The following is a 17500-nucleotide window of genomic DNA, read 5'->3' on the forward strand; positions in this document are numbered from 1 at the left end:
GCAAATAGTCAAACAGTTTAAGAACAACGTTTCTCAAAGTGCGATTGCAAGAAATTTATAGATTTCAACATCTACGCTCCATAATATCATCAAAAGGTTCAGAGAATCTGGAGAAATCACTCCACGTAAGCGGCATGGCCGGAAACCAACATTGAATGACCGTGACCTTCGATCCCCCAGACGGCACTGTATCAAAAACCGACATCAATCTCTAAAGGATATCACCACATGGGCTCAGGAACACTTCAGAAAACCACTGTCACTAAATACAGTTTGTCGCTACATCTGTAAGTGCAAGTTAAAGCTCTACAATCCGAAGCGAAAGCCATTTATCAACAACATCCAGAAACGCCGCCGGCTTCTCTGGGCCCCGAGATCCTCACAGATGGACTGATGCAAAGTGGGAAAGTGTTCTGTGGTCTGACGAGTCCACATTTCAAATTGTTTTTTGGAAATATTCGACATCGTGTCATCCGGACCAAGGGGAAGCGAACCATCCAGACTGTTATCGACGCAAAGTTCAAAAGCCAGCATCTGTGATGGTATGGGGGGGAAATATTCGACATCGTGTCATCCGGACCAAGGGGAAGCGAACCATCCAGACTGTTATCGACGCAAAGTTGAAAAGCCGGCATCTGTGATGGTATGGGGGTGCATTAGTGCCCAAGGCATGGGTAACTTCAGTGTTTCCCACAGGTCAGGCATCTATTTGTGGTGGTGTGGTCGGGCAGCGAGGGGGGTGGGGCAGCGGCGATGGCGATGACCAAGAAGAACGCGGAGTTGGAATATAATTACAACACTTTATGTACATATTTATATACTGTACATTTTTATATAATATTTACATATTTATATAATATGCAACTACAAGCTCCATCCACAGACAGAGTCCCATTGCTTTTATGAGTGGTCGAGCGAATCAAAAGCTGAAAAAAATAAATAAATAAATATATATAAAAAAAACAACTAATTTTTTATTTTTTTATTTATGGCGGCCGTAACTCTTTAGTGGCGGGCCACCACAAATAAATGAATGTGTGGGAAACCCTGAACTTACACATCTGTGAAGGCACCATTAATGCTGAAAGGTACATACAGGTTTTGGAACAACATATGCTGCCATCTAAGCGCCGTCTTTTTCATGGACGCCCCTGCTTATTTCAGCAAGACAATGCCAAGCCACATTCGGCACGTGTTACAAAAGCATGGCTTCGTAAAAAAAAGAGTGCGGGTACTTTCCTGGCCCGCCTGCAGTCCAGACCTGTCTCCCATGGAAAATGTGTGGCGCATTATGAAGCGTAAAATACGACAGCGGAGACCCCGGACTGTTGAACGACTGAAGCTCTACATAAAACAAGAATGGGAAAGAATTGAACTTTCATAGCTTCTACAATTAGTTTCCTCAGTTCCCAAACGTTTATTGAGTGTTGTTAAAAGAAAAGGTGATGTAACACAGTGGTGAACATGCCCTTTCCCAACTACTTTGGCACGTGTTACAGCCATGAAAGTCTAAGTTAATTATTATTTGCAAGAAAAAAATAAAGTTTATGAGTTTGAACATCAAATATCTTGTCTTTGTCGTGCATTCAATTGAATATAGGTTGAAAAGGATTTGCAAATCATTGTATTCTGTTTATATTTACATCTAACACAATTTCCCAACTCATATGGAAACGGGGTTTGTATTATTGCATTCATACTGCACAGCAAACTCTGTGGTGTGCTCATGTTGAAATAAAAAGACATGCTTGTGACACATGGCCTCTCATGCAAAGCAAATCATCTCAGAAGGGCACATTTACAGTCGTGGTCAAAAGTTTACATACACTTGAAAAGAACATAATGTCATGGCTGTCTTGAGTTTTCAATCATTTCTACAACTCTTATTTGTTTGTGATAGAGAGATTGGAGCACATACTTGGTAACAAAAATCATTCATGAACTTTGGTTCTTTTATCAATTTATTAGAGATGGCTGATAATGGCTTTTTTGCCGATATCCGGATATTGTCCAACTCTTAATTACCGATTCCGATAAAATCATAACTTAATTATAATTGATATTCCTTTAAAAATATAAAATATGTTCCGTTTTTCTTTGTTTTCCCGACCTACAATGTGTGTTAAAATTTTGATCCGTCTCTTTAGAGATGTCAAATATTGGCTTTTTTGCCGATATCCCATATTCGGGTATTGTCCAACTCTAAATTACTGATTCCGATAAAATTATAATTTTATTATAATTTATATTCCGATAAAAATATAAAATATTATTTTCCGTTTTTCTTTGTTTTTCCCGACCTACAATGTGTGTTAAAATCTTGATCCGTCTCTAAAGAGATGTCCGATAATGGCTTTTTTGTCGATATACGATATTCGGATATTGTCCAACTCTAAATTACTGATTCCGATGAAATTATAATTTAATTATAATTGATATTCCTTTAAAAATATAAAACATTTTCCGTTTTTCTTTGTTTTTCCCGACCTACAATGCGTGTTAAAATCTTGATCCGTCTCTTTAGAGATGTCAAATATTGGCTTTTTTGCCGATATCCGATATTCGGGTATTGTCCAACTCTAAATTACTGATTCCGATAAAATTATAATTTAATTATAGTTTATATTCCGATAAAAATATAAAATATCATTTTCCGTTTTTCTTTGTTTTTCCCGACCTACAATGTGTGTTAAAATCTTGATCCGTCTCTTTAGAGATGTCCGGTAATGGCTTTTCTGTCGATATCCGATATTCGGATATTGTCCAACTCTTAATTACTGATTCCGATAAAATTATAATTTAATTATAATTGATTTTCCGACAAAAATAAAAAATATTTTCCGTTTTTCTTTGTTTTTCCCGACCTACAATGTGTGTTAAAATCTCGATCCGTCTCTTTAGAGATGTCAAATAATGACTTTTATGCCGATATCCGATATTCAGGTATTGTCCAACTCTAAATTACTGATTCCGATAAAATTATAATTTAATTATAATTTATATTCCGATAATAATATAAAATATTATTTTCCGTTTTTCTTTGTTTTTCCCGACCTACAATGTGTGTTAAAATCTTGATCCGTCTCTTTAGAGATGTCAAATAATGGCTTTTATGCCGATATCCGATATTCGGGTATTGTCCAACTCTAAATTACTGATTCCGCTAAAATTATAATTTATATTCCGATAAAAATATAAAATATTATTTTCCGTTTTTCTTTGTTTTTCCCGACCTACAATGTGTGTTAAAATCTTGATCCGTCTCTTTAGAGATGTCCGATAATGGCTTTTTTGTCGATATCCGATATTCGGATATTGTCCAACTCTTAAATACCGATTCCGATAAAATTATAATTTAATTATAATTGATTTTCCGATAAAAATATAAAATAATTTCCGTTTTTCTTTGTTTTTCCCGACCTACAATGTGTGTTAAAATCTTGATCCGTCTCTTTAGAGATGTCAAATATTGGCTTTTTTGCCGATATCCGATATTCGGGTATTGTCCAACTCTAAATTACTGATTCCGATAAAATTATAATTTAATTATAATTGATTTTCCGATAAAAATATAAAACATTTTCCCTTTTTCTTTGTTTTCCCGACCTACAATGCGTGTTAAAATCTTGATCCGTCTCTTTAGAGATGTCAAATAATGGCTTTTATGCCGATATCCGATACTCGGGTATTGTCCAACTCTAAATTACTGATTCCGCTAAAATTATAATTTATATTCCGATAAAAATATGAAATATTATTTTCCGTTTTTCTTTGTTTTTCCCGACCTACAATGTGTGTTGAAATCTTGATCCGTCTCTTTAGAGATGTCCGATAATGGCTTTTTTGTCGATATCCGATATTCGGATATTGTCCAACTCTTAATTACTGATTCCGATAAAATTATAATTTAATTATAATTGATTTTCCGATAAAAATATAAAACATTTTCCGTTTTTCTTTGTTTTCCCGACCTACAATGTGTGTTAAAATCTTGATCCGTCTCTTTAGAGATGTCAAATAATGGCTTTTATGCCGATATCCGATATTCGGGTATTGTCCAACTCTAAATTACTGATTCCGATAAAATTATAATTTAATTATAATTTATATTCCGATAATAATATAAAATATTATTTTCCGTTTTTCTTTGTTTTTCCCGACCTACAATGTGTGTTAAAATCTTGATCCGTCTCTTTAGAGATGTCAAATATTGGCTTTTTTGCCGATATCCGATATTCGGGTATTGTCCAACTCTAAATTACTGATTCCGATAAAATTATAATTTAATTATAGTTTATATTCCGATAAAAATATAAAATATCATTTTCCGTTTTTCTTTGTTTTTCCCGACCTACAATGTGTGTTAAAATCTTGATCCGTCTCTTTAGAGATGTCAAATAATGGCTTTTATGCCGATATCCGGGTATTGTCCAACTCTAAATTACTAATTCCGATAAAATTATAATTTAATTATAATTGATATTCCTTTAAAAATATAAAATATGTTACGTTTTTCTTTGTTTTTCACGACCTACAATGTGTGTTAAAATCTTGATCCGTCTCTTTAGAGATGTCCGATAATGGCTTTTTTGTCGATATCCGATATTCGGATATTGTCCAACTCTTAAATACCGATTCCGATAAAATTATAATTTAATTATAATTGATTTTCCGATAAAAATATAAAATATTTTCCGTTTTTCTTTGTTTTTCCCGACCTACAATGTGTGTTAAAATCTTGATCCGTCTCTTTAGAGATGTCAAATATTGGCTTTTTTGCCGATATCCGATATTCGGGTATTGTCCAACTCTAAATTACTGATTCCGTTAAATTATAATTTAATTACAATTTATATTCCGATAATAATATAAAACATTTTCCGTTTTTCTTTGTTTTCCCGACCTACAATGTGTGTTAAAATCTTGATCCGTCTCTTTAGAGATGTCAAATAATGGCTTTTTTGCCGATATCCCATATTCAGGTATTGTCCAACTCTAAATTACTGATTCCGATAAAATTATAATTTAATTATAATTTATATTCCAATAATAATATAAAATATTATTTTCCGTTTTTCTTTGTTTTTTCCGACCTACAATGTGTGTTCAAATCTTGATCCGTCTCTTTAGAGATGTCCGATAATGGCTTTTTTGCCGATAGCCGATATTCGGATATTGTCCAACTCTTAAGTACCGATTCCGATAAAATTATAATGTAATTTTAATTTATATTCCGATAAAAATACCTGCCAACAACTTCGGTTTTCCCGTAATGAGTACAGCTTTTGATAATCCGATGTTAAAAACGACGGTTTTCCATTAAAAACGATTAATTTAAAAATCGAAGCGACTCCACGGGCAGGGGACAAAATATACGGGAAAACATCAATGATGATTGGTCGGTTTACTTATAAGAACATGCGTGATTGGTTGGTTGGTTTACTATGATGAGACACCATTAGAGATGTCCGATAATGGCTTTTTTTCCCAATATCCGATATTCCGATATTGTCCTACTCTTAATTACCGATACCGATATATACAGTCGAGGAATTAACACATTTTTATGCATCACAACAAGGTTTTCCAAAATAAATCAACTCGAGTTATGGAAAAATGCCAACATAGCCCTGACATATTTATTATTGAAGTCTATCTCCATTTTCTACCGCTTATTCCCTTTTGGGGTCGCGGGGGGCGCTGGTGCCTATCTCAGCTACAATCGGGCGGAAGGCGGGGTACACCCTGGACAAGTCGCCACCTCATCGCAGGGCCAACACAGATAGACAGACAACATTCACACTCACATTCACACACTAGGGCCAATTTAGTGTTGCCAATCAACCTATCCCCAGGTGCATGTCTTTGGAAGTGGGAGGAAGCCGGAGTACCCGGGGGGGGGGGGAACCCACGCATTCACAGGGAGAACATGCAAACTCCACACAGAAAGATCCCGAGCCTGGATTTGAACCCAGGACTGCAGGAACTTCGTATTGTGAGGCAAATTGAGCCAAATTTAATTCTGTCTCTGTTTAATTCTCCTCATTGAGCCAAATGTAATTCTATCTCTGTTCAATTCCTTGCTTCTTTGTCTGTTTAATAGATGTCATCATTGTTTGAACCTGACAATAATACTACCAACCACCATGCTTGGCGGTAGGAATTATGTTCCTTGGATTAAAGGCCTCACCTTTACTCCTGCCAACATATTGCTGGGTATTGTGGCCAAACAGGTCTTATATTTTTCCATGTGACGTCGGATGAAACAAAAATGCCACGACCTTATGTTCTTTACAAGTGTATGTAAACGTTGTAAACTGTATGTTACATAAAGTGATGCCACACTGTACCTTCAGACCTCCGTCGGCAGCACTCGATGATCTGTGAAGACAGGAAAAAGTGACGTTACACTACAAGAATCCTCCTATTTCCTGACATACTGTAGTATTTCTCAGATGCTAATATGTTGTGGCAGATCAGCCACCCATGAAGTATTATTTCACTGGCCTTCACACTGGTTTTATTTTGGTTATGTCAGCACTACTCAGGTATGTTTGGCCTGAGGTTAATCATTATGGAACCTGACTGCTACGCTCAAGTTTGAAAGACGAAAACATTTGTTTAAAAATCTCTCATGATGTTTGATACAATTGTTACGAAGGGAAAAAAATGGTGCAAAAAACAAACAAACATGCAGAACACACTATGATGACAGGCCTGGGCAATTATTTTGACTCGAGGGTCCAAATTTAAAGGAAAAAATGTGTCTAGGGGCCGGTATATCTATTTTTAGGAACACTAATACAAAACCTCACAATAATGTCTGATTAAATCCAAAAACGTTATGACAGACCGCCTAAAACAGGGGTTCTCAACCTTTTTTCAGTGATGTACCCCCTGGGAACATTTTTTTTAATTCAAGTACCCCCCAATCAGAGCAAAGCATTTTTGGTTGAAAAAAAAGAGATAAAGAAGTAAAATACAGCACTTTGTCATCAGTTTCTGATTTATTAAATTGTATAACAGTGCTCATTTGTAGTGGTATTTCTTGAAGTATTTGGAAAAAAAGATATAAAAATAACTAAAAACTTGTTTGTTTTTTTTCATTTTATCTTATTTTGGCAATCTTCACATAAAACAAAGAACAACAAAAGAAAAACAAAAAAAAAAAAAAAACACTCATTTGAGCAATGATTGAGCCGAAAGGGTGTAGGTTGAAGCAACGCTTATATAAACCTACCCCATCACAACAGGAACAAGGCTCAAAATATATAAAATCTAAAACATGCTTTACTTATATTACTTTTTTTTTTAACAATATATAAGCAACATATATGTAGCACACGTCTCATATACACAGTTTAACATCAAACATATACATTTGTACACTTATACATATATGTATATATATATATATATATATATATATATATATACATATATATATATACATATACATATATGTATATATATATACATATATTTATTATATATACACAATTTATTTAAATTCCATATAAAGTGGTAATATATACATTTTAATATAACCTATATGTATAATTATGAAATCATAAATTGTATTTATATACATATTATATATTATTGTCTTTCTAAAACAATGTTTGCTCTTCTTTCTTATATTTACTAATGATAAATGATTTAAAAAGCTTTTTAAACTGGTTTATGTTGGTGCTGTGTTTTATTTCATCCTTTAAACAGTTCCATATTTTAACCCCTGCTATTGTTATACTCATTCGTTTCTGCGTTGTTCTACAATATTGGATCTTAAAAAGTAGTTCTCCTCTTAAATTATAAATCCCTTCTCTCTGTAAAAATCTTCTCTGTAACCCTGTTGGAAGTGAATCTTTACTTGCTTTATAAATCATTTGGGCAGTCTTGAGTTGGATGAGATCTGGTAGTTTTAAATCAAATGGTTTTATAAATAATCCATTAGTGTGTTCTCGGGGTCCTGTGTTATGTATCAGTCTGGTGGCCCTTTTTTGCATTATGAATAGTGGTTGGATGTTCGTCCTGTATGTATTTCCCCAAACTTCTAGACAGTAACTCAAATATGGTAAAACAAGTGTACAATAAAGAGTGTGTAATTTTTTTTGATTAAGAATGTGAAAAAAACTTGTTGGAAAATAAGCAAGTGATTCAATTATAAATAAAGATTTCTACACATAGAAGTAATCATCAACTTAAAGTGTTCTCTTTGGGGATTGTAATAGAGATCCATCTGGATTCATCAACTTAATTCTAAACATTTCTTCACAAAAAAATTTATATTTATGGAACATGTCCACAAAAAATCTAGCTGTCAACCCTGAATATTGCATTGTTGCATTTCTTTTCAGTTTATGAACTTACATTCATATTTTGCAGAGACGGCAGGCAAGTGCAAAAAAGAATGGTAATGGTAGGATTTTGTGTGTGTTAAGCCTTATAATGTAATAATCATACTAATATTGATAAAGAATAGTAATAAGAATAATTGATTCAATTACATTGTATTAGTTTTTGTTACGTTAGGCACTCCGGGATGCAGAGGCGGCAGGCAAGTGCAGAAAAGAATGGTAATGGTAGGATTTTGTGTGTGTTAAGCCTTATAATGTAATAATCATACGAATATTGATAAAGAATAGTAATAAGAATAATTGATTCAATTACATTGTATTAGTTTTTGTTACGTTAGGCACTCCGGGATGCAGAGGCGGCAGGCAAGTGCAGAAAAGAATGGTAATGGTAGGATATTGTGTGTGCTAAGCCTTATAATGTAATAATCATACTAATATTGATAAAGAATAGTAATAGGAATAATTGATTCAATTACATTGTATTAGTTTTTGTTACGTTAGGCACTCCGGGATGCAGAGCCGGCAGGCAAGTGCAGAAAAGAATGGTAATGGTAGGATTTTGTGTGTGTGAAGCCTTATAATGTAATAATCATACTTATATTGATAAAGAATAGTAAAAAGAATAATTGATTCAACTACATTGTATTAGTTTTTGTTACGTTAGGCACTCCAGGATGCAGAGACGGCAGGCAAGTGCAGAAAAGAATGGTAATGGTAGGATTTTGTGTGTGCTAAGCCTTATAATGTAATAATCATACTTATATTGATAAAGAATAGTAATAGGAATAATTGATTCAACTACATTGTATTAGTTTTTGTTACGTTAGGCACTCCGGGATGCAGAGCCGGCAGGCAAGTGCAGAAAAAAATGGTAATGGTAGGATTTTGTGTGTGTGAAGCCTTATAATGTAATAATCATACGAATATTGATAAAGAATAGTAATAAGAATAATTGGTTCAACTACATTGTATTAGTTTTTCTTACGTTGGGCACTCCCGGATGCAGAGACGGCAGGCAAGTGCAGAAAAGAATGGTAATGGTAGGATTTTGTGTGTGCTAAGCCTTATAATGTAACAATCATACTTATATTGATAAAAAATAGTAATAGGAATAATTGGTTCAACTACATTGTATTAGTTTTTGTTACGTTGGGCACTCCGGGATGCAGAGACGGCAGGCAAGTGCAGAAAAGAATGGTAATGGTAGGATTTTGTGTGTGTTAAGCCTTATAATGTAATAATCATACGAATATTGATAAAGAATAGTAATAGGAATAATTGATTCAATTACATTGTATTAGTTTTTGTTACGTTAGGCACTCCGGGATGCAGAGCCGGCAGGCAAGTGCAGAAAAGAATGGTAATGGTAGGATTTTGTGTGTGCTAAGCCTTATAATGTAATAATCATACTAATATTGATAAAGAATAGTAATAGGAATAATTGATTCAATTACATTGTATTAGTTTTTGTTACGTTAGAAACTCCAGGATGCAGAGACGGTAGGCAAGTGCAAAAAAGAATGGTAATGGTAGGATTTTTTGTGTGCTAAGGCTTATAATGTAATAATCATACGAATATTGATGAAGAATAGTAATAAGAATAATTGGTTCAACTACCTTGTATTAGTTTTTGTTACATTGGGCACTCCGGGATGCAGAGACGGCAGGCAAGTGCAGAAAAGAATGGTAATGGTAGGATTTTGTGTGTGTTAAGCCTTATAATGTAATAATCATACTAATATTGATAAAGAATAGTAATAAGAATAATTGATTCAATTAAATTGTATTAGTTTTTGTTACGTTAGGCACTCCGGGATGCAGAGACGGCAGGCAAGTGCAGAAAGGAATGGTAATGGTAGGATGTTGTGTGTGCTAAGCCTTATAATGTAATAATCATACTTATATTGATAAAGAATAGTAATAGGAATAATTGGTTCAACTACATTGTATTAGTTTTTGTTACGTTAGGCACTCCGGGATGCAGAGACGGCAGGCAAGTGCAGAAAAGAATGGTAATGGTAGGATGTTGTGTGTGCTATCCTTATAATGTAATAATCATACTAATATTGATAAAGAATAGTAATAAGAATAATTGATTCAACTACATTGTATTAGTTTTTGTTACGTTAGGCACTCCGGGATGCAGAGACGGCAGGCAAGTGCAGAAAAGAATGTTAATGGTAGGATTTTGTGTGTGCTAAGCCTTATAATGTAATAATCATACTTATATTGATAAAGAATAGTAATAGGAATAATTGATTCAATTACCTTGTATTAGTTTTTGTTACGCTAGGCACTCCGGGATGCAGAGACGGCAGGCAAGTGCAGAAAAGAATGGTAATGGTAGGATTTTGTGTGTGTTAAGCCTTACAATGTAATAATCATACGAATATTGATAAAGAATAGTAATAAGAATAATTGATTCAATTAAATTGTATTAGTTTTTGTTACGTTAGGCACTCCGGGATACAGAGACGGCAGGCAAGTGCAAAAAACAAGTCTTCTTTACCAGAGAAAGGCAGGTGCACAAATGTTAAAGAGACGTATGAAGTGCAAAGGTACAACGTTGAGGTACAGAGTAAAATAATCCAGTCCCCAAAAGCATCCTGATTGGTAACCAGAGACAGGTGACGTGGAATGAAAAACAAGAGCGCTGGATAGGAAATCATGTAAAATTAAAAAAATAAATACAAGTTTTCGGGTGTACAAAAAAGTACAAAGTGGCCCCTAGAGCCTTCAACTTTTCTGTATGTGGCCCTTGCTGGGAAAAATTTGGACACCCCTGGTATAGATCAAGACTTACGGTCATTTAAAAAACATCACTGCACATCATAATGGCAGCTACACTTTCCATCTTTAAGATCAAAAAAGATTATTTGGGAATGTTGAAAAGCTTAACGGGCTGCAATTTGCCCAGGTCTGCACTATGAGAATGGAATGTGTATTCAAACCAATTTGTCTTTCAGTGGTGCCTCGATTTAAGAGTGTTTCGAGATAATAGGTTGTCTCTCAGCTAATTGTAATGATTTTAAGATGCAGGTCCAAAATTGATCCACGAGAATCCCGGCCATTCGTTTGGCGGAGCAAATGTCACAGTGAAACCCACGAGAGCCGCCCAAAACATCTGGTCTTACTTTGTTTTTTCCAAGCAAAAGTGAGTGTGAAGGACAGTGCAGAGAAAAGAACATGTGGATGATATTCATTAAAATAAATAAGAACTAATTAGAGCATATCACTGCCAGTCAGCACCATACTGGAGCAGAATGAGTCTAATGCCCTTCAAGGATGTTATGATAATATTTACATGCCGGACATGTATCCATGAAAATATGGAAGAAGCTGCAGATGTTTGACGGAGGAGCAGCTGGGAGGAGATACCGTAGAAGTCCACTTTGCAAGGTAAATGCTTTACATAGTTATTACGCAATTGTAGTGCATTATTTTTATGCAAATGTTCTATAAAAGTTTGCTTAAATTTGTGTTAAAAGGAGTGTTGTAGTGTTGGGCTAACACTAATTCAATTAACTTCATTTCAAGTTGAGTTAAGAGCTACGCAATATTACTCTAAGTTGAGACACTACTGTGTTAATTTTGTGTACATTTTAGACAAAGAAAACAAAAATGGTAAACATCTCAAATTAATGTGTTGGGCATTGTTTTATCCTGACGCAAACATTTGTCCAAATGTGGCCAAGTAGACGCATTGCAGGTTTCCTGGACTAAAAAAAATCTAAAGAAGAGAATCGGTCTGCCATCTTCCACTAGTTTTATTTTATACATAAATCTTCTCCGACTCTCTCGTCGTCATTTCCTGGTTTGATGACCCGCCCTATCTTGCCTCTGATTGGCCTGTTCGTAATATTTTGCCCCAATCGTAACCAATGGTGAGTTACCATTGGTTAAGATTGGGGCAAAATATTATGGCCGATATTATTAATACCGGAAATTATCTGTATCGGTTTCAAAATTATCGGTTTCGGTTTCAAAAAGTAAAATGTATTACTTTTTAAAACGCCACGGACGTAGGGAGAAGTACAGAGCACCAATAAACTTTAAAGGCAGTCACAACAAGTGAATGCAAGGCATACTTGGTCAACAGCCATACAGGTCACACTGAGGGTGGCCGTATAAACAACTTTAACACTGTTACAAATATGCGCCACACTGTGAAGCCACACCAAACAAGAATGACGAACACATTTTGTGAGAACTTCCGCACCGTAACACAACATTAACACAACAAAACAAATACCCAGAACCCCTTGCAGCACTAACTCTTCCTGGACACTACAATATACACCCGTCCACCTCAACCTCCTCATGCTCTTTCTGGGAGAGCATGTCCCAATTTCCAAGCTGCTGTTTTGAGGCATGTTAAAAAAAAATAACGCACTTTGTGACTTCAATAATAAATAAGGCAGTGCCATGTTGGCATTTTTTTCCATAACTTGAGTTGATTTATTTTTGGAAAACCTTGTTACATTGTTTAATGCATCCAGTGGGGCATCACAACAAAATTAGGCATAATAATGTGTTCATTCCACGACTGTATTTATCGGTAACGGTAATTAAGAGTTGGACATCCATCCATCCATCCATCTTCTTCCGCTTATCCGAGGTCGGGTCGCGGGGGCAACAACCTAAGCAGGGAAACCCAGACTTCCCTTTCCCCAGCCACTTTGTCTAGCTCTTCCCGGGGGATCCCGAGGCGTTCACCAGGCCAGCCGGGAGACATAGTCTTCTCAACGTGTCCTGGGTCTTCCCCGTGGCCTCCTACCGGTTGGACGTGCCCTAAACACCTCCCTAGGGAGGCGTTCGGGTGGCATCCTGACCAGATGCCCGAACCACCTCATCTGGCTCCTCTCCATGTGAAGGAGCAGCGGCTTTACTTTGAGTTCCTCCTGGATGGCAGAGCTTCTCACCCTATCTCTAAGGGAGAGGAAACTCATTTCGGCCGCTTGTACCCGTGATCTTATCCTTTCGGTCATGACCCAAAGCTCATGACCATAGGTGAGGATGGGAACGTAGATCGACCGGTAAATTGAGAGCTTTGCCTTCCGGCTCAGCTCCTTCTTCACCACAACGGATCGGTACAACGTCCGCATTACTGAAGACGCCGCACCGATCCGCCTGTCGATCTCACGATCCACTCTTCCCTCACTCGGGAACAAGACTCCTAGGTACTTGAACTCCTCCACTTGGGGCAGGGTCTCCTCCCCAACCCGGAGATCTCCGATCCATCTCCATCTCCGAGCCATCTCCGATCCCAGAACCATGTATATCAAATATTTCCGGATGATTCAACCGCCACCCGCCCGAATCTAATTAAAATAAATTTTTTCGTCATGTCACCCGCCCGACCCACGGTTTATCCGCGGACTCCGCGGATGAGACCGCAAACCGCGCATCTCTAATGGCGACGCTCGATGTCCTCATCAAACCGCCGCAAGCGGAGCATAACAACAACACGTGTGTTGTTGCCGGTGCTATAGCCTGACTAAGAAGCTCACTCGCTCTGTGACTGACTAACGACACCATGTCTATGGGTTGGGAATATTTTGTGTGTCCGACGGATAAAAAAAATTGGCAATTTGCAACGACTGCAACCCGGAGATGGCATTCCACCCTTTTCCCCGGGCGAGAACCATGGACTCGGACTTGGAGGTGCTGATTCTCATTCCGGTCGCTTCACACTCGGCTGCGAACCGATCCAGTAAGAGCTGAAGATCCCGGTCAGATGAAGCCATCAGGACCACATCATCTGCAAAAAGCAGAGACCTAATCCTGCGGTCACCAAACCGGAACCCCTCAACGCCTTGGCTGCGCCTAGAAATTCTGTCCGTAAAAGTTCTGAACAGAATCGGTGACAAAGGACAGCCTTGGCGGAGTTCAACTCTCACTGGAAATGTGTAAGAGTTGGACAATGTCGGAATAATAATATCGGCAAAAAAGCCATTCTAATGGTGACTCAGCATAGTAAACCAACCAACCAATCACAGATGTTCTTATACGTAAACCAACCAATCATCATTGATATTTTCCCGTATATTTTGTCCCCTGCCCGTGGAGTTGCTTCGGTTTTTAAGTTAATCATTTTTCATGGAAACTTGTCGTTTTTACCACCGGATTAATAAAAGCCGTACACTCGTTGGCAGGTGTGGCAAAGCGACGGATCAAGATTTTATAATGAACATTTTGAAAGTGCTGTGTTATGTTATTAGTAGATGCATCATGTTTCGGAACATGACATTAGCAAGGAAAGGTGACTCAGCGAGGTCGGTTCCCCACAAAGCGCTTCTTTCGCTCCGCTGGCCTCCTCCCTCTCTTTTTTTCTATAATAGGAAAACAGTCAACAAAGTCTGGAGCATTTCCTTTCCAACGCCAACTTAATAGTGTGCCCCACCCTCCGGGGCCAGATGTTGATGTCGTTTGTGTGCGTACCTACACTCCGTTTAGTGTTTCCACTTAGCACTTGGTATACACAAAGCTCATTTTCCAGCACGCCTACGGAGCGACGGCACGCCGTGCCAAAGAAAACTTCAAAGGGGCGTGGAGATCAAATGGCACATTCCATTAGGGAGACGACGACAGAACATGGACTGTAGTTTGTGCCACCAGTGGATTCACACCCTATCTGTCTTTTCTCACAGCAAACTGAACAAACAGGAGTGGGGTGGTCCTCGGGTGGACATCTGCTCAACCCTGTGCTGCTTTCTGTCTGGCTGCATTCTTAGACCCAGGACATACTGGACTTCGTAGCAGAGGAGGCCATGGGAAAGAGTTCTGGAGGTGATGGTCTGGGTGAAAATCAGAATATGGAATGACGGAGCATGAGCCAATTTGCTTCCGGATTTGTATTGGGACCATACTTGCCGACCTTGAGACCTCCTAATTCAGGGGTCAGGGGGTGGGGTGTATATATTTTTAAGTCTTATATATTTTCAAGTCATATATGTATACAGATTAGATTAGATTAGATAGTACTTTATTTATTCCGTCAGGAAAATTAAAATTTACAGTATTACAGTATATCAATGTTTATCAATCAATCAATCAATGTGTATTTATATAGCCCTAAATCACAAATGTCTCAAAGGACTGTACAAACCACTACGACTATGACATCCTCGGAAGAACCCATATAAGGGCAAGGAGAACTCACATCCAGTGGGACGCCAGTGACAATGATGACTATGAGAACCTTGGAGAGGACCTCATATATATATATATATATATATATATATATATACACAAATATATATATATATATATATATATACACAAATATATATATATATATACACAAATATATATATATATGTATATATATATATATATATATACACACACACATACATATATATATACACATATATATATATATATATATATACATACAGACATACATATACTGTACATATATATACATATATGTATACACACATACATATATATACATCCATATATATACACATATATATGTATATATATACATACATATATATACATACGGCGTGGCGCAGTGGAGAGAGTGGCCGTGCGCAACCCGAGCGTCCGACAGGCGGATCGGTGCGGCGTCTTCAGTAATGCGGACGTTGTACCGATCTGTTGTGGTGAAGAAGGAGCTGAGCCGGAAGGCAAAGCTCTCAATTTACCGGTCGATCTACGTTCCCATCCTCACCTATGGTCATGAGCTTTGGGTCATGACCGAAAGGATAAGATCACGGGTACAAGCGGCCGAAATGAGTTTCCTCCGCCGTGTGGCGGGGCTCTCCCTTAGAGATAGGGTGAGAAGCTCTGTCATCCGGGAGGAACTCAAAGTAAAGCCGCTGCTCCTCCACATCGAGAGGAGCCAGATGAGGTGGTTCGGGCATCTGGTCAGGATGCCACCCGAACGCCTCCCGGTAGGAGGCCTCGGGGAAGACCCAGGACACGTTGGGAAGACTATGTCTCCCGGCTGGCCTGGGAACGCCTCGGGATCCCCCGGGAAGAGCTAGACGAAGTGGCTGGAGATAGGGAAGTCTGGGCTTCCCTGCTTAGGCTGTTGCCCCCGCGACCCGACCTCGGATAAGCGGAAGAAGATGGATGGATGGATGGATGAAATGCGATGCAAGTGTAAGCCACTGTGACACTATTGTTCTTTTTTTTAATATATATATATATATATATATATATATATATATATATATAAATAAATGTCTAATGATAATGTCAATGAGGGATTTTTAATCACTGCTATGCTGAAATTATAACTAATATTGATACTGTTGTTGATAATATTCATTTTTGTTTCATTACCTTTGGTTTGTTCTGTGTCGTGTTTGTCTTCTCAATTGCTCTGTTTATTGCAGTTCTGAGTGTTGCTGGGTCAGGTTTGGTTTTGGAATTGGATTGCATTGTTGTGGTATTGCTGTGTATAGTATATATATATATATATATATATATATATATATATATATATATATATATATATAGGGCAGCACAGTGGGACAGGGGTTAGTGCATATCTATATCATCATGTTGATTGTTGATTTTTTTTTTAATTGCTTAGGAAACGTAAGAAATGGCGACGTTTGAAAAAGTGCCCGTTCAATTCAAATGGGAAAAATGTCCTGGAAATCTGGGGGAAAAAAATTGTTTTTTTTATCACTGCTATGTTAAAATTGTTACTAATATTGATACTGTTGTTGATAAAATTAATTTTTGTTTCACTACTTCTAGATCGTTCTGTGTCAAGTTTGTATGTTCTCTCAATTGCTGTGTTTATTGCTATTCTGAGTGTTGCTTAGTCGGGTTCGGTTTTGGAATTGGATTGCATTGTTGTGTGCCGTTTTGTTGGATTAGTTCATAAAAAAACAAAAATAAAACAAAAAAATGGTGGTCATGGATAAGCTAAACATTTTGAAACTGGACTGGATTGGTTGGAATCAGATGCATTTAACAGACCAAAAAAAACGATCTTATATTCAAGCCAGTAAGGTATATATCACATGATGGCAGCTAAGAGAGCTTAAGTGGTCCTCATCAACCTTGACTTCCCTGCTAACCAACTCGGTCACACACATGGATAAATGGATTTCCTGAAGGGAAGAAGGGGAAGGTTAAACGGAGGAATAAGCCTGAGGGATAAAGCTTTCTTTCCA

General features: G+C 37.2%; 1 protein-coding gene across 3 annotated transcripts in view; it reads right to left on the bottom strand.

The window, feature by feature from the left end:
- pdlim5b (PDZ and LIM domain 5b) overlaps positions 1 to 17500 on the bottom strand; it is a 201158-nt gene that overhangs the window by 53155 nt on the left and 130503 nt on the right. For all 3 annotated transcript variants that reach the window (XM_061875712.1, XM_061875714.1, XM_061875713.1), the window contains exon 4: positions 6351 to 6381. In XM_061875712.1, the coding sequence (XP_061731696.1) occupies positions 6351 to 6381 (31 nt within the window). The remainder of the gene's footprint in view (positions 1 to 6350; positions 6382 to 17500) is intronic.

This window comes from Nerophis ophidion, linkage group LG17 (assembly GCF_033978795.1).
Source record: "Nerophis ophidion isolate RoL-2023_Sa linkage group LG17, RoL_Noph_v1.0, whole genome shotgun sequence".
In the NCBI taxonomy this organism is placed as follows: Eukaryota; Metazoa; Chordata; class Actinopteri; order Syngnathiformes; family Syngnathidae; genus Nerophis; species Nerophis ophidion.